This window comes from Lepidochelys kempii, chromosome 1 (genome assembly GCF_965140265.1).
Source record: "Lepidochelys kempii isolate rLepKem1 chromosome 1, rLepKem1.hap2, whole genome shotgun sequence".
NCBI lineage: Eukaryota > Metazoa > Chordata > Testudines > Cheloniidae > Lepidochelys > Lepidochelys kempii.
The window spans coordinates 293731278-293750265 of NC_133256.1; the positions used below are offsets into that span (position 1 = coordinate 293731278).

The 18988-nt window shown below is 38.6% G+C and overlaps 1 protein-coding gene across 6 annotated transcripts in view; it reads left to right on the forward strand.

The window, feature by feature from the left end:
* SLC38A4 (solute carrier family 38 member 4) overlaps positions 1-18988 on the forward strand; it is a 62425-nt gene that overhangs the window by 27163 nt on the left and 16274 nt on the right. For 2 of the 6 annotated variants that reach the window (XM_073327973.1, XM_073327976.1), the window contains exons 2-4: positions 11137-11355; positions 13175-13265; positions 17082-17197. In XM_073327973.1, the coding sequence (XP_073184074.1) occupies positions 11237-11355; positions 13175-13265; positions 17082-17197 (326 nt within the window). In that variant the 5' untranslated portion in view covers positions 11137-11236. Of the gene's footprint in view, positions 1-6317; positions 6444-6767; positions 6830-9512; positions 9565-11136; positions 11356-13174; positions 13266-17081; positions 17198-18988 lie in introns of those variants that run through there. The other 4 variants (XM_073327974.1, XM_073327977.1, XM_073327972.1 and 1 more) reach the window with 4 other exon arrangements.

Below are 18988 nucleotides of genomic sequence, written 5' to 3' on the forward strand. Positions count from 1 at the left end.
GCCAGATGCTGGGACTAGAAGACAGGGGGATGGATCACTCAATAATCGCCCTGTTCTGTTCATTCCCTTTCAAGCATCTGACATTGGCTGCTGTTGGAAAACAGGATAGTGGGTTAGATGGACCATTGGTCTGCCCCAATACGGCCATTCTTATGTTCTAATAATTATAATGTATGTCTATATCCTAAGTGCTACAATATATTACACTTTCAAAATGCTAAATCAGTATAAACAGTGGTATTACTCTACTGCAGATTTTGCTAACGATAAGGAATTCAGATTGTTTCCATTGACTGATTTAGATCTCATTTCATCTTAAATAGAAAAGGTAAAGAGTCCTAAATAGAAAAGGTAGGTCAGTGTCTTCAAGAAGAAGAATGGTCAGACTAATAGTTATCTGTTTTAGTAAGTTGCAAAAAATTATCTGATTCACAGTAGGACTGAAAAAGAAAAGGCCAGTTTGTGGATAGCCTGTACATACGTGGGATAGAGGATGACATGTAGGCATAACTACAGTCCTTGCATTCAGAGAGGCACAAGCACTGCTCAGGGTAATAGTCTGCCACAAAATTTTGTTATTAGCCCTTATAAATTGGGTAGGTGAGGTTCTGTGGCCTGCAATGTGCAGGAGGTCAGACTAGATGATTATGATGGTCCCTTATGACATTAAAGCCTGGTGAGTCTATGATGGAAGAGAAAATATTCAGCGACGATCTTGTCACTTCTCTACCAGCCAGCAGACTTTGCCCCACATGGACAGGAATCCAAGCTGCACCCTTTCGAAAGGCATAGCAGCAATTTCCCTTCTGCTCCCAAAGACACTGAGCTTGTGTAAGCCACACACCCCCTGGGTGTGGTGTTCTGTCCCCTGTAGTGGCACCGAGACCATTTAGAGCAGGGGTGGGCAAACTTTTTGGCCCGAGGACCACATCTGGGTATGGAAATTGTATGACGGGCCATTAATGCTCACAAAATTGGGGGGTGGGGTGAGGGCTCTGGGGTGGGGCCAGAAATGAGGTTTCTGGCCAATGGGAGTTGCAGGGGCAGCACTTGGGGTGGGGACAGCGTGCGGAGTCCCCTGGCTGCGCCTATGCCTAGGAGCCGGAGGAGCGACATGCCTCTGTTTCTGGGAGCCACGCGGAGCCCTGGACCCCGCTCCCCGGCGTGAGCTCGAGGGCTAGATTAAAACATCTGAAGGGCTGGATGTGGCCTCCGGGCCATAGTTTGTTCACCCCTGATTTAGAGAGAGAGAAAGCAATTAATGAGTCTGCTCTACAGCCTTAGCTAACAGCCAGTTGACTTTTAGCTCACACAGTAGAGGCTCATGCACTAAGCTCCCGAGGTCCCAGGTTTGATTCCTCCCCTTGACAACCGGGGTCTGTCAGTGTTACAAGAGGGGGCTCGTCCAGGATTTTAACTCGGAAGTCTCTGAAGCTCGGGACGCGCTTCCTCAGCTAGAGGAAGTATGTAACCCACGCACCTCCTGGGTGTGGTGTTCTGTCCCCTGTAGTGGCACCGAAACCATTTAGAGAGAGAGAAAGCAATTAATGAGTCTGTTCTACAGCCTTAGCAAACAGCCAGTTGGCTTTTTGCTCAGGTGGTAGAGGCTCATGCACTGAGCTCCAGAGGTCCGAGGTTTGATCCCGCCCATTGATGACGGGGGGTCTGTCGGCATTACATTTGCATGAGACAAAATGCTCCTGCTGAGTTACTGGGTCTGTACACCACTCACTACCAAGGACACTGATTAAAAGCCACACTTTAGCCCAAAATGTCATTCCAAAAAATTCATTTATCTAATAGTCCTTTCCCTTCAATTGCTGAAATCATTACTTCAAGTTAGCTTTCAGCCATAACTATTGCATGAGTTTGGGAAAGGGGTCAAGGGAAAAACGTAGGTGTTTGTTCTCTTGTTACCACAAAAGGGAGCTCTCTGGAATAAATACATGGTGTAGTGTGAAACGATTTGGTGAATGGGGAGCTAGAGTATCAATTCAAAATCGACAGATGTAAAAGGCCTGTAATATCTGCAAGTAACTATCAAGTCATGGCTGTAGGGTAATTTGGGGTTCCCTATACATCATATCCCAGTATTTCTGTAATTATTTTATTTACATACCTTTATAAATAAAATAATTACAGAAATACTGCCCAATTACCACCCAGCTATGCTACTTGTTGATTGTTCCTATACCTTACAGCTATGTCTGTTTTTTGTAGAACGGAGACTGCTTTCTTTCTTTTTATAAAGCACCTAATACATCATGGACACTTATAGAATACAAATAATAGCCAGAAGCTTGCAATGAGAATCCCCTGGGAGGACCCCCTGCATCTGTGCAGTTCTCAGTGCAGGATCAGGGCCAATAATAATCATCCTAACAATGTAGGATGTTCTTGAGTGTGCTGCAAAAAGAATATATTTTTGTAACAAGTTATCTGAAAAATTGGCTTCACTGAAGTAGTCTTTATTATTTTAGGGGATGGAACAACAAGAAGCCCTGGGGTGAAAACCTAGAGAGTACATTTATGTCTGTTACTGGAAGCATTCAAACAAGAACATGTTTTGCATTCAGTCACAATTTATTTTCTGAATATGCTTTTAAATATTTTGCATTTATTAATGTATGTCCTCACTATCTGCTTTTAACTTCTGCTTGAAGAATCTAGCAACAATAAATCCTTATAATTGGTGACATCATGGCTCATTACAATGTCTCTGCATTGTAATGTCATAAACAAATATTGTAGGCCATCTATATCACACTTAAAATGGAAACCTAACTGCCAAAGGTCTATTGGCAAATACATTAATATATATGAAATATGACTATAATAGCACAATTCAGAAATTAGTGCTGAATATGAGGAACCAGCTTTCTTAAGTAAAGGTGAATCACCCAAATTTTATATTATCTGTTGTGGACATTCCTCAATATGGAATATTCCTGGATATTTCTTCTTTTCATTTGCTTTGTGAAACCAGTTATAAAGGGACTGGTGCAAACTTGGTGATGAAAAGACTAATATTCTACAGGAGACTCTGAGTTCCACCAAAGTCTCTCACTTTTTCAATGTGAGAAATTCAATGTTGCTGCTTCCCTCAGAATATTTGAAGGTCATTTTGTGACAGAAAAGCTAGTGAAACTTGTCAAGTATTCTTGATTTTGTTCCTCAAAATTGTAAGTATTAACAGGGGTTCATTTAAATAAATGTGTATTTCCCTCTCACTGTGTGGGTTGTTATGTACATAACTGTATAGACCAAGATCAGAAGATCTGTTGTGTCCTATGATTCTTTCTCAGGCAAAACTCCCACTGAAATCAATGGACCATTGAATTCCTCAATAAGGAATACATGATTTGGCCCTTTCTTTATATATTGCTTGACATAAAGTATAGAATGGGATTTATCTAGGACTGAAACACCCTCTAGAGAGAATGTATTCTAATCCTTTTAAAATGTGGATTGGGGTGTGTGTGAGAGAGAGAGATCCTTTTATGACATCTGTACTAATATCCAGATAGGCTTATAGTTCACTAATGAACAGGACCAATTATTATACAAAATTAAAGTTTGCTTTTTCTTTAAAGTTTTATTTTGGTCATTTGTGTGATGACAGTTGTTAGAAAGTGGTGGCCCAATTCTGTTGTCCAGTGAAACCTCCTGTGACTTCAGTGGGAATATTGCTAGTGCAAAGAACCACAGACTTGGGACCCAAGTCTTTATCAAAATGGTACCTTACTTAAAGTAACTAATGACTCATTTTCATTCTGGGTCAAATGCTGCTTGCCTTGCACACACAAGCAGTGCTGTTTAGCAATGGGACTACTCATGCGAGTCAGAAGTGCAACATTGGCCCAAAATGGGCATATTTTAATTGAATTTTAAAAGAAAAAGAAATTACAGGTGAGAGTGGATTGTCCTGTGAAAATGCTAATGAAATAATAGTTAAAACATTTAACAAAATGCAACGTTCTGGAAGCAAGGACAAACTGTTTGTATTTTGGTGAAAACACCTCCTGCACCATTAGGACCCCCACAAGCTCAAACTATAATGTGGTTTATCCCATCAATATTATATATCATCATCTGTCATCAAAGCAAGTTTTGATTGGCCAATGGTTCATTCAAACGATGGCACAAATTCTTATCTTATTAAACATGGCTGTTAGGTTTTGTTGTGAGGTCCTTTAATGAGGTTTGGCCTACATAAACTGAAAGTCCTGGTAGTTGTGAATGTGTGGGAGGCATTTTGTTTGCACTTGCAAGCCATTCCTCATTTCAAGTACTGCTAATATCGGCTGAGAGGACCCACCTGATCCTTCACCCAGCTGAAGACTGTACGTGCTGTCAAGTATTAAGGCTTACCAACTGGCACTGGTTACCACCAATAGCACTAACTCGGTTTTCAAACAGAGAAACAGAGCTCTTCCGCATACAAAACCTTGCAAGTACAGAAGATAGTTGAGCTGATGCCTCCATCTTCTGGCCTTTCCACGTTTGAGGGCCCACGTCAAACCTCCTGAACAGATAAGATCTGTAATGGATATTTGGACTGTTGATGACCACCAGACAAGCTTTCTCTGAAAGGACATCTTTTCAGGGTTGTATGCAGTGTTGTTGTAGCTGTGTTGATCCCAGGATATTAGAGAGACAAACCTGAAGAAGAGCTCTGTGTAAGTTCGAAAGCTTGTCTCTCTCACCAGCAGAAGTTGGTCCAATAAAGGGTATTACCTCACTCACCTTGTCTCATCTTTTCAGGGGTAGGTCTGGGAGTTGGTCCTGGAGTTAAGTGACCAGATGCTGTCCTAGGGGCTCCATCCAATGATAATGCACCCATTAATAAGGGCAGGCTAGCATCGCTATGATTGTGGGAGAAAGAAAAGAAAGTCACTCTTTTGAGTCCTCCGAACTTGGCTATAAATAGAAGGTCATGGCAAATTACTAAATGGTAGAACTCATGTTCTTGGTATTTAAAAAATAAATGAAAGCTAACCTTGATATATATTTTTTTCCGTTAGGTCAAAAAATAATTAAAAGTAATTTTTACAGCTGCTCCTGAGTTGATACTATGTTTATTGCTGAATTCCCCTGCCAGGTTTTGTGGTTTGCAATCACATTTTCATTTGTTTAAAGAAATGTTTTTCTCTCCCCTGTTGCTGCACAAAACACCATATAAACAATAGGGGGAAATGGTAAAACTGACTACACCCAGTTTACAAAGTAAACAAACTGAAAATCAATACTTTTTTCCTCTAATCTCTTTCAGTTACAGTAATAATAGGGTTTACTTGTAACAATAGTAGTTACAACATTTTGGGGCAGAATTGTGATTTTTAAGTTGACTGGGGCCTATTAAATTTTTAAATGACACAAGCTCTTTTGGACAGGTTTTCAATAATGTTTTTTTATTTGTATGACTTAGCTCTCCCCCATCAAAAATGACTGAGAGAGACTGGGTGTGTGTATTTACAAAGCCAATTTTAATCGAGTGAGTGTAATCCTTTCCATAAAATTAAAATAATGAAAAACCATTCCAACTTGCATCTTCTCTAACATACAATCAGTGGTTTGATCACTATGCCCATATAGTTTATTAAGAATTATTATAATTATTATTCAGTTAGATAATGGAGCACAAATCCTAAACTGTGTAACTGATATATTGAAACGTAGCTTCTCCTCAAGTATGCGTTTCAAATAAATAAATAATATTAAATACTTCCCATATATAGTGCACTACATATATTAGAATGAATCCTTGCAGCAGCCCTAGGAGGTAAATAATTACAGTAAATAGTCACCATTTTCCAGATGGGGAAACTACCACAAACACAGGCCAAACAATATGTCAAAGACCACACCCTATAGCCCCAATCCTGCCTAGGGAGAACTCAGTTAAGGATCTGGACCTAATTCAGTGGTAGACTGGGAATGAGAACACAGATGCCCTGGCTATAGGTCCTAAACCATACTGTCACTCACTTTCATAACTAAATTGTGTAACTGTAACTTTGATGCTGATGAAAAATTAGTTTAAAAATATTGTATCTCTTCCTTGAGCATCGAGATTAGCAAACTAAAATAACAAGGTAATCTACATCATCCTGACTATGACACAAGTCTAGGTAAAACTTTCTGCAGATATGCGTTTTGTTAGAACGCCAAGCTCAGAGAGCAAATACCTCTGATGACTGATTGCACCAGTAAATTGATTTACCTTTTTTTTTTTTTAAAAGAGCTGACGCAAGTTTGACAATGGGAGGTGTTGGGGTATCGTTGTTGCTGATTGGTTCATCTGATACACTCCCATTTGTCTTTAAATGATTGTCCAGCTGCACAAGGACTCAGATGAGCCAACTTTCTATTACAGGTGCAAGTTAAGATATCACTTGCTTAGAAAGCAAGCAAGCAAGCAAGATAACGTGTTTGATTTGGAGGTAAACCTAAAAATGTACCTTTACAATGTCTATTCATTTTATTGTATACTTCTTCCACTTAACACATTTTAAGCTGAAGAATTTGAGAAAACTTTGTGCAAATGTAATTCATTTGTAAATTTAAATGAAGAGTGAAGAACTGGCAGTTAAGATTTGCTATACTGTAGTTGTAATTGGCATTAGCAGGTGTATTTGTTTTTATAGCAGGCATGAAATTCAGTCCCCTTTTTTGGGCAGAAAATCAAATCTAAGAAAGAAATGAAACAACAGGAGGTTTCTAAAGTTGACCAGTTAATTAGGAATGATATGCTCGTGTTCTTTTAGGGCCTCTGGTTAACTATTGAGAATTTTTATCAAGACTCTTGGTTTACCTGGCTAATATTCAAGTAAGTAAATGAATATGAAAATAAATTGTTCATTTTAATTGTGTGTTTATTTTAAGGTAGCAATTATGGCACTTTTCGTCTTCAAATTGCTTTAGAAACAACATTAATTCTTTAAATGCATTGTCGTTGAGACTAAGAGTCAGGAAAATCTACTGATTCATATACAGTGATAGGACATAAAAGTACTAGCCATTGCAAAATGCTTGAAAATGCAACTGTTAGGCAAATAAGGCAAGGTCACAGATAAACCTAATTGATAAACCTCAACTTATTCATAATCCTACATGCAACACAGAAAGTAAATCAAAATTGCTATGAAATAAAATGGAAAAACAAGTTCATGTTTTTCTTGTTTCATTACATATTAAAAAGCAATTTGAACACATTTTCTGAGTATCTTTTAAAAATTATGTTCTATTCTAAAGCAAAGCAGATGAACTTGACACGAGGTTTTGAGAGAAATATTGCTTTAGAGGGGTAATGCTTTGTGCGTCCAATATTTTCATTTTAATGTAATATCTTAAAAGAAAAAAATCATCCTTTTGTTTCAGTCTGCCTTCTTGTTCCACAAGAAGCAGCAAAAGCCTAGGCATGTTATAGCTGGATTTAAGGAACGTAGTTAAGCTAGTAGACTTTTCTGACATCTATACCTAAGGGAAAAAAATAGTAGTGGTCTAAAATAGAAAAAGGAGCTGGTTTATAATACTGCCGCTTAGCATAGCATTTGCAGTTCTTCCCTTTTTTTATGCCTGTGCCTTTAGAAGTGCTTTGTGGGGGAAAAGACATTGTTTCTAAACATTGTAGCTTGTACTTCTTAAGGTAGCAACAGCAATACACAGCGGTGGCTGGCAGCCGAGTATGTGAAATCTGGTTTACATCTTTGACATATTGGCCAGCTATTGGAAGATTGGGATTTTATGTGAACAGTGTATTTTATGTGAATAGATTCTTTTGAAGGTGAAGTGCATCAGAGATTTTGAACATGCAGGATTTTTTTCCACCCTAGATACAAGTTAAAAATAGGTTTGCCTGTAGTTACTTGTCTGAGGTGATCATATTTCAGAAGTTTGCTCAATAAATAACTGATTCCACACAGATTTGGGTAAGATTAACTAACATTTCAATGCATTGAGTGCCTTGCATAAAACATGCCTTGGAAATATTTATAAATTTCTGAAAAAAATTGACCTTCCAATTATGTGAATAAATAACTTAGATTCTGCTAATACTTATGCAAGTGCCCAAGTTTACTTACATGAGTATTCCCAGTGATTTCAACAAAATTTCTCATATGAGTAAAAAGTTACATATACATATTTGCAGGACTGGGACCTAAGGATTGGACTGTAAAAAGTCTGTAATCTGCAACATACATGGTAGCAACAAAATATATATACACATATTAATTAGTAGTCTTTTTAATTAAATAAAGATGTATACAATTTCAGAGAGAAAAGGTGGGTGAGGTAATATATTTTATTAGACCAACTTCTGTTGGGGAAAGAGACAAGTTGTCAAGCTACACAAAACTCTTCTTCAGCTCTGTTCAGCTGTAAAGCTTGTCTCTTCCATCCACAGAAGCTGGTCCAATAAAAGATATTAGCTCACACGCCTTGTCTCTCTTCTATCCCGGGTCCAACACAGCTACAACAGGACTGCAAACTACAATTTAAGATTTCATTAGGTATGAGAAGTGTTCAGAGTAAGGAACGCTATCCTGACAGAGTGACCGATTAAAATTTTTCAAAATAAATGCCCATGGAATTGAGGTGCAGCAATGTGCTAGTCTTCAGTTAGGCCCTGATCCTGCAAGCCCTTATGAATGAGAGTAGCTCTGGGCATGTGCATATTCCCATGGAGTCTGGAACTACTCACATGCCCAAAGTTACTCGTGTGTACGCAAGAGTTTGCAAGACTGGTGACCTGGAGAGAAGGATTTCAACAAATGAAGGGTCCAATCCCCCAAACACTGATGAAGATTAAGGGAACTACTTGTGGTAATAAGCACTACACTCATTAGTAAGTGTTTACAGGATTGGGACCTAAAATTGATGATGATTCAGTACCAAGCACCTGATCCTTAAAACATAAATAATTTTATAGTCCTTTGAGACAATAAGTAAAATGACTCACTTAAGTGTTTGAAGGATCAGCCTTTAAAATAGAACCTATACCCTAATACATATTTTCTGTCATATTCTTCTTTCCTTTCCAAATATAGTACAGACTGTGCAATACAGAATTTCTCTCTTAACCTAATCTCTGTGTAAATTAATCCATGGTAATGTTTCTGCTGCACTGTTCTCTTTGTTCCTCAACACTAAAATAGTCAGTATAGCAGGGGTGATACAATTGGAAGAATATTGCTAAAGTGAGCATTTGTTAGTGTTCACAACAGAGATTTTCTTCATCACTGGCAGGTTGTGTTCGATTGCCTGATTTTCTTAGATATAGATTTAAAATAAGCATCTGGATACTATATGAATCTGCTGCTTGGAACGCAAAAAAGTTTGGTTTTAGAGGTACTGTTATGAATGAGTTTACCATTGTCTCAGCAAGGACCCAGTTCTTTTCTTTACTTCAGCTGGAGTTATTCATGTCCTCAGTGGGCAAAATCAGACCCTTGGAATGTAAGCCTGCCTAGCTATCTCTGACCTAATGCCAGATTCAGTAATCAGTCTCAGTCTAAGTGCTGGAGTGGCAGCAGAAAGGAATAAACAGAGCAACTATCTCTGGTAGGAAATTGGCAAAAACACCTTGATATTCTTTTGCTGTTCAATTATTAGATAAAAATAAATGTTACTAGAGTAAGGTAATTTATTGTAGTTTTTGACACAAGGTTAATTTTAGCTCCAGTGTTGGTGTTTAAAGTTTACATTTACATTTTACACACACATTTTAATGTTGTGCTGCTAAAAATAAGTTTGAGACTGCAGATGTTAGGAATGGTATATTAATGGCTATATAGACTAGTGAAGGTTTGGTAATTAAGTGAGGAACTAAACATCCATGAATGCAAAAACTGGAGAATTTTTAATAAGTAATTGCATGCTTAGGGCTAGAGTAAAGCAAAAATAGAATGCTGCTTGTGCTGGGTTTTTTAATACTAATTTGTATTCTGCAATGTTTCTAGGCATTTAGTTATAGCATTAAGAATACAGTATTTTATTTTCTGGTACACAACTCAGGAAATATATGGTGGATTCTTTTAATGTGTTATACTGGGAGGCACAAGGATAAAGAATTTGGGTCCATAGTTCAGTAACCAGCTATATGACTTGCGGCCAGTCCCTTCATCTCTCTATGCCTTTGTTTCCCCATCTGTGAAATGGGGATACTATTATTAAGTCATTTTGGTAAAGCACTTTCAGAAAAAAAAATGCTGTACAACTGCATAATATTAGTGGTATATTATGAAACTTGGGAATGAGTAAACAAATGTAAAAGTGTATCTGTAAACTGAGATTGTAAGTATAAACTCATGTTAATGCCAAAGACAAATCATCATACTATTTATATTATAGAGTATATGGTTTATATTGGGCCATATAAAAAGATAATTATTTATCCAGATGATTATTATTATTTATCCAGACCCTCTCATGAGACTAAAGGCATATTAAATTATGTAAATATGTAATAATTCTGTTTGAGAGATAGTTTTAAATTATATAAACTATCTAAAAGTTTTGATGGACAAGTATTAAACTGAGATGTGATAGGGTGAAGTGCATTGTGCAGCCAGCAGCAGCTTGATTATTTTTAACATGTAGCCATACTTATCTAGCAATATATGTTTCCAGACACCAAGTATTTCCTTCAGAAAAATAATTTGACTGTAATGTCTTCATATGATGGTCAGTAAAGTTTATATATAGCATTTCCCTATCAACAACCCAACCCTGATATAGTTAATCTCAGGTTAAGGGTGCATCTTAATGATTATCCACGATATCAATTAAAAAACAAAATAATTTTTCCCAGATTTTACATTAAATCTGTTTACAGTGATAGTTTTTTTATAGATAGACTATATATACCTGTGTTTTATTATTATTCTAGGAGAGCTTGGAAACCTATTGTGTAGGTCTGTCGTCTTACATTTTGAGAAAGACTGAGTGGAAAGATGCTGTATAAAAAAAAAAAAAAAAAAGAGTATTTTGCTTGTATTTATCCAGAATTTTCCCAAGCTGCAGCAGTTGCCTCCCTTAATGTTATTACGAAGAACAAACACAAACAGAGGGAATCACACTCATTTATCTAATTTGAGGAAAATTCTAATGAGTTATTTTGTGATCTGTTTGCAGAACAGAGTGTTCTGAAAGTTAACACATGGTGGAGAGAACCTGTAAGCAGAAGGTACAGTATTGTTTACACTGTAGAAGCTAGAAAGCGCTGACCACTCAAATGGATCGCATGGAACTGCAAAATGTCAACATCAAACTTGATGAGGAGAGCAATAGCGGAGAAAGCATTGAAGACAGCTACACGGATATAATAGATCCAGAAAAAGCTACTATTAGCAGGTATGTACTTAAATAAAAAGGGGTTTATGTTCAGACTAAAAAGAGGTAATCAAAGACTAACACATGCGATACACCAGGATTTCACTTATGGCATCCTGAAATTAAATTCAGATTAGGTCACAAATTAAAACTGGTTTGATTGTTTAGTGGCTATTCCCCAAATCACAAAATCACTGCACTCTTTAACATGATTATCGTTGTGGGTAGAATAGCTGAGATATTCAAGGTCAATAGTGAGATGCATTGGTAAAAATCTGTGCTGAGATTTGCCAGCACTGACTGTCCAGTTCATGACTCTGAACACAAGCTGTCCAATATCATAAACATTCAGTTCTCATAATACCTGTATATTTATAAAGGCAATTACAGGGTTCTCTGACACCTAGATTCATATAATTACTGAGTTTTAGCACATTGTTTTCACTCAAAATTGTTTGTTTGCAATTTATATAATCAGAGGTCTCTTAGTTTTAAAACATGTAGTCTTCAAACTAATTTCAAGACAAAGCAATGGCCTATTAAATATACAATTTCAGTGTGAAAGTTTTATACAGAGAAGCAGTTTATTTCTTCTTTTACTCTACTCCTTATTAATAGAAAAATTTCTGGAGAATGTCTCCGTTAAGACCAAGAAATCAAATAGAAATCCAATGATTCTCTGAGCTAAAGTTAATATTGAGTGTTAAGAAACATCACAATTTTAAGTCCTGCTTTACTGAGGCAAAACGTCAGTAAAAATCAGTAGGAACAGGAGGGTTCTGAGCAACACTGAAAATCAGGTCGCATCATTAAATGCCAAAATATGGAGGTAGGAGCATAACTTTGGGAACCTACATTTGAAAATCCTGGCCATTGTTCTTAGATGACACACATGGCTCCAGAATTCAATTTAACTCTTAAATAATATGATATTTCTTCATTGCCCCTAAACACAGTCATGAGCCAAAGTTCAGGTCTGGATCCAAACTTTGGCAAATAGGGGAGATCTAGGATTTCACACTGATCCTCTGTAAAGATAAGGTTTACCTAGAAAGTCCACTCAAATATTCCCCAGGTGTGTTTGATCCTGTAGTTCCATTTAGGTTCATATCAGTATCTTCTATTTTAAGGCCCTGGTCTTGCAATTAAATTTGCTAGTGTTGATCCCTGCACCTCTAGAGTGTTCTAGGGGTTCTATGCTAGCAGATCTGAGTATAGGATCGAGATCTAAAGACAAATTATACATAAGAGTTTAGATATGGTACATACATTTTGTTGGTGGGAAGTGGTTTTGTTTTATATCAGTAAATAATAGCAATTCTTCCAGGGTGGGGTTAACAGTAATAGGGTTCACAGAAATCTGTTTTGAGGAGGGATTAGACATGGAGAGGTGGATACTTGGCTATACAGGGCTTCTGAGGTAAAGGGTAGCCTGTAAGAATGTAAATAAAATGAACAGGACATATGATATTGGGAAGGAAAATGCTGCTAAGGAAGACAGCACTGTTGACAGAAGTTGGGAAGTGCATTCAAAGCTACGAATCTGCCGTGTGTGGTTTAGATTCTTTTAAAACTAAACAAAGTTCATAGGCCCAATCCTGAGTGTCTCATTCAGTTTTAATTCAGTGCTTCCTTCAATAAAACTCCCATTGACATCTGTGGGAGTTTTGCTAGAGGAAACACTGAATAAAACTGAGTAAGGACTTCTGAATACAGGGCCTGACTGATGCAGTTGGAGTCTTTCCATTGATTCCAGTGAGCATTGAATTGGACCCTTAGTCTCTTGTGCGTAGTAAACTTATTTTATTGTTTTCTTATTTTGCTCTTTTTTTGTGTTCAGTCAATTTGCTAACAATGATGCAGAAAGTCAGAAGTTCCTTCCAAATGGATTTCTGGGCAAAAAGAAATTGGCAGACTATCAGGAGGAATATGTAAGTTTATTATTAGTTTTTAAGTAATAGAAACAGGAATATAAGAAAGTAGGGACAATATACATGAGTCTCTTTGCAAATGTAAACAGCGTTACTGCAAAGCTCACCAAAGAATCTTACCAGCATATTCTGTTTATTTCTGCCTTAGTCGAGTGGTTACGATTTGGCTGCCTGGATCGTTTAAAGTATTAAATCGTGGCTCTACTCTGCTATAAACATGGCATCACAAGCTTCTACATGGATTGTGTCTCAGTGATTTCTAGATAAAATATGCTCTGTTTACATGTACACAGGCATTTTCTTTCCAACTACCAGCCCTGCAAACTCACTCTAGCCTCTGATAATTGAGCTGGGGGTCTTTCTTTCTTCCCTGCCAACCCCAATAGTAAAGGTTCCTTTGACTAAATGCTGCCCTCAATAACTCTGTGCCAGCCCATTGGCCCAGAAGGTCCAGTAACAACTATTAGCTTTAAATTGACTTACACAGGTGTTACTGAGGGTAATGTTTGGCCCACAGAATATCTATTACTGCTAATGATAGAGAAGCTTGAATTTTAAATCTCATGTTCAAGCTTTCAGGTAGTTAGAAAGAAATCTTGTAACCTGTAAAGGAGCAAATAAACACACACCCAGCAGTTCCAGTTTTAGTCACATTTCAGTTTACAGCCAGACTTTAATGTGATCAGTTTAAAACAGTGGGGCCAGATGTGTCTTATTTACACCAGGTTTCAGAGTAACAGCCGTGTTAGTCTGTATTCGCAAAAAGAAAAGGAGTACTTGTGGCACCTTAGAGACTAACCAATTTATTTGAGCATGAGCTTTCGTGAGCTACAGCTCACTTCATCGGATGCATACCGTGGAAACTGCAGCAGACTTTATATATACACAGAGAATATGAAACAATACCTCCTCCCACCCCACTGTCCTGCTGGTAATAGCTTATCTAAAGTGATCATCAGGTTGGGCCATTTCCAGCACAAATCCAGGTTTTCTCACCCTCCACCCCCCCCACACACACAAATTCACTCTCCTGCTGGTGATAGCCCATCCAAAGTGACAACTCTTTACACAATGTGCATGATAATCAAGTTGGGCTATTTCCTGCACAAATCCAGGTTCTCTCACATCCCCCCCACCCCCATACACACACAAACTCACTCTCCTGCTGGTAATAGCTCATCCAAACTGACCACTCTCCAAGTTTAAATCCAAGTTAAACCAGAACATCTGGGGGGGGGGGGGGGTAGGAAAAAACAAGAGGAAATAGGCTACCTTGCAAGGTAGCCTATTTCCTCTTGTTTTTTCCTACCCCCCCCCCCCAGATGTTCTGGTTTAACTTGGATTTAAACTTGGAGAGTGGTCAGTTTGGATGAGCTATTACCAGCAGGAGAGTGAGTTTGTGTGTGTATGGGGGTGGGGGGGATGTGAGAGAACCTGGATTTGTGCAGGAAATAGCCCAACTTGATTATCATGCACATTGTGTAAAGAGTTGTCACTTTGGATGGGCTATCACCAGCAGGAGAGTGAATTTGTGGGGGGGGGGGGTGGAGGGTGAGAAAACCTGGATTTGTGCTGGAAATGGCCCAACCTGATGATCACTTTAGATAAGCTATTACCAGCAGGACAGTGGGGTGGGAGGAGGTATTGTTTCATATTCTCTGTGTATATATAAAGTCTGCTGCAGTTTCCACGGTATGCATCCGATGAAGTGAGCTGTAGCTCACGAAAGCTCATGCTCAAATAAATTGGTTAGTCTCTAAGGTGCCACAAGTACTCCTTTTATTTACACCAGTCTTAGGTCCCAATCATGCAAGTGTATACATGCTTAGCTTTACACACAAGTAGTCCCACTGAACTCTAAAGGACTTCTCCCATGGGCAAAGTTAGGAATGTGTCTAAGTCCTGGATGCACAAAGGGAGTTAAGCATTGGGATGCTGAACAACAGCACCTATATTTTAGGCATCTAGAAAATCACAGGAACACACTGCAATCCAGAAAGCCTGAGTTAGGCTCTTAGACTGTGATTCACAAAAGCCAGCATGCTAGACAGGAAGCCGTCTAAGCTAGCCAATGGGAGATGCTGAACGGAAAGGTGTGCACTAAGTCCTGCCTCTCTCTCAGAGATAGGTGCCTAAATCCAGACTGCAGGGAGGCCCCCTCTGCTAGTGATTCAGAGCTGGGGAACCCGCTTTGGAGTCAGGTGCCTATGCTGTTTTTGGAAGAAGCTAAAGGGCGGAGGATGGAGCACTCTCATCAGGCTATCCTGATGTGGGAGACCCTCAGTCTCTCCTGTTGAACCTATTCCATTGTGGATCAAAAATTAAAGAGTCATTGGGGTGGAGGTAGAGCAGAGAGAGAGCAAGTGAGTGAGAATGACTCTGTAGCCTGGTGGGCAGAGTACTCACCCATGATGTGAGAGACCCTGGATCCAGTCCCCTGCTCCACTGACTCTAATCATTTATTCAGAGTGGAACAGATTCAACAGGAGAGACTGAGGGAGCCCTACATCAGGGCATCCTACAGCCCAGTGGTTAGAGCACTCACCTGAAAGGTGGCAAATCCCTTCTCCCCCTCTGGAGTCTCCCACATCCTAGGTGAATACCCTAATTACTGGTCTAAAAGCTATGAGAGGGAGGTCCCAGCTGCTTGTGTGAACTCATTTGAGGGGCCTGATCCAGATCAATCCCTGAACATGACTTATCCAGGCAATGCTTATCTTTCCCCTGCTTTGTGAATCATTCTGGGAGACAGGCACTAGACACCTAGAGGGAGGCAGCAGTGCAAATGCCCAAATACAGAAACACAGGTGTCTCAGGAACTTTTACTGGAGCAATATGGGTGCCAAGGGAGTTCAGTAGGAGCTTTGTGAATCACTGTGGAGCCTAAAACTGGGTTTTAGATGGCTAAACCCAGACTTAGGTGCCTAAATCTGCAGTTTAGCCACCTAAATACTTTTGTGAATCTAGGTCTAAGTTTTTACAGGATCAGGACCTTATATTGTAAACTTTTTGAGGGAGGATTGTTTCTTCGTGTGGTTTTGTGGTCTATAAAATAACCTGAACCCTACTATAGTATAAATATTTAATAAAAATTCCAAGTCATTCACTGCAAAGTGAAGTTACTCTACTGGTGTAAATGAGAATACAGCCCAAAGAGCTAGGTTTTTTCATTTTTATATATTGGTATTTTTCTTTATTCAGGCCTGTTATGACCAAAAAAGATGACATTTATGATTCTTAGTGACGCTGGGTAACTGTAGTCATTGCTGGCAGTTTCATTTTGAAGGGTTGTTAGTATGGACATAACTCTACACCCCATTTGGACAAAAGAAAAGCTCTGGTGTTGATGCTGCAAACACATACTACCTTGACAGTACTTGAAGTGAAGGGAGTTCTCATAATAGTACTATACTTAGATTGTAAGCCCTCTGAGGTAGCTGGGGCTCCTAAAAGAACAGGAGTACTTGTGGCACCTTAGAGACTAACAAATTTATTTGAGCATAAGCATCTGATGAAGTGAGCTGTAGCTCACGAAAGCTTATGCTCAAATAAATTTGTTAGTCTCTAAAGTGCCACAAGTACTCCTTTTCTTTTTGCGGATACAGACTAACATGGCTGCTACTCTGAAACCAAGTATTAAATGTTAAGTACTAGTTCTGTAGTAAAAAATGTTGGTAAGATCAGGCAGCGTGGTAAGACAACATCCATAGTACTCAACAGAACAGAGGAAGGGAAAGCCAGCAACTTGAAAAAGCACAGTTTTACATTGCACTCATTAAGGCACAACTTAACTACCATTTTTGTTATTTTCTATAGCATCCAGGAACTACTTCCTTTGGAATGTCAGCGTTTAACCTGAGCAATGCCATCATGGGGAGTGGCATCTTAGGGCTGTCATATGCCATGGCCAACACAGGAATTATACTTTTTGTGTAAGTATTCAAAAGTGGTCAGAAAAGTGGGGAGAATATAATTAGCGAGCTATCAGTGTTTCTGTGATTAGAGAAAAATGCTTACGTGAAGAACCACATTTTATAGATAAAGAGATTTTTAAGGTCTCCAGTAATGAAAACATTTTAACAGCATTGCAAGACTCTGTCTAATGATGATAAACCACCCTAATTTCAGCTGTGTTTTGTATTAGATTCATTGCTGGGAATTTATATTGTCCAGTCAAAAACCAAAATTGGAAGGACAGTGTACTTCTTTCTCCTAAAATAACAGCAGCATTCCCACTATTTCAGCACAGGCAATTCCACACAAGCAGTAAAGTATATATTTATTTATATGTTTATAATTATAACTTTGTCGAGACCGAGGAAAAATACTTCATGCCCATATAACTCTAGCCCTGAAAACAGAAAGTAGGGGCTGAATGCAAATATAGCTACATATTTACCAATATTTAATGTCAGCCACTCTCTCTAAAGTCTGTCTGTACCACTGAAGACAGAAATGGCATGTCGCTGACATACAGTATGTACACAGCATATGCTTTGATGGACACCAACAGACATCTATGTGCAGACATCCCTGGCTACCCCTATCAGGTTGAGAGAGAACATTTAAAAGTTGTCCCACTTTAGTAAGTGGCTTTAGTTTTATAATCTGGTTGTTTATGTGGGCCTTAATGTTAATCCTCCTTTGTTTAGTAGGAAGCCTAGAATGCAGTGTGGGTGATTGCTTTACATTACAGGAAAAATAGTAAACCTTCAGATCAACTTGCAGAGTTTTCTCTGTGTGATTCCTCTTGACTTTTGGAAGCTGTGTAACAAAAACTCTGTAGCAGGTTCTGAAACTGTATACTTAGATCCCAAGAGAGAATGGCATCTCCTATTTTTGGATGCAGAGTTTTTGCCTGAAATTAATTATGAGTGCAGATGCTACCACTTGGATGGCTAACTAGCTGACAGCACCTGCAAATCAGGTAGTTAAATGTCTTAGTGGGAGCATTTGCTCTCACAGAAATGGAAACTGGTTTTAAAAGGGAGTGCTCTAGAGCCAAGAAACTTTGAAAGGCTTTTTAAAAAACTCTTTAGAGTTCAAAAACTCTTCTTCCTTAGGGTGTTCAATAATAACCAACCCAGCTATGAAGTATCTCTATTCCATTGTATATTAGCCCTGGCTAAAAAAATTCTACTACATCTTCTAAATCCTAACTGTTAGCCACAGTTTTCAACGTGCGGAACCCTAACAAATCTTAAATTTAACAAACGCTATCAGAAGCCTCGTCATGTTAACTTTGGCAGAAGTAAAAATTGGCACCTTTAGACTGGGATAATGTTTAAATAGTGCCATCTAATAAAAAACAAACAAACCCCTTTCTCCACCCAGCAGCTCACTTTCTGTCCTATCACAGTTTCATACTTTGGGAATGAGAACAATCTCCCTTCTTGTGGTGGAGCATCTAATTTAAAAGCAGACAAGTTTGTGGAGGATATCATTACTTCAGTGTCAGACATATACTTGCTGTACATAATCCTGTACTTATAGATTCTGACTTTAGCTTTCAAAAGGATTGAAAAATTCCATTTGCCAAATGAAAACTACTGTACTAATCCTAATTCAGGTTATATTTACGGTCATTAATGTATTGTTCAGAGATGGCCCAAATGCTCCCTTTCAGTGAGATTTTACAGAGGAGGGGAGAAAGGTTTCTAAAGTTCAGAAAGTTTAATCCTGTAGCACCCTCCCCTGCATTCTCCCCACATGGGGGAATGGTT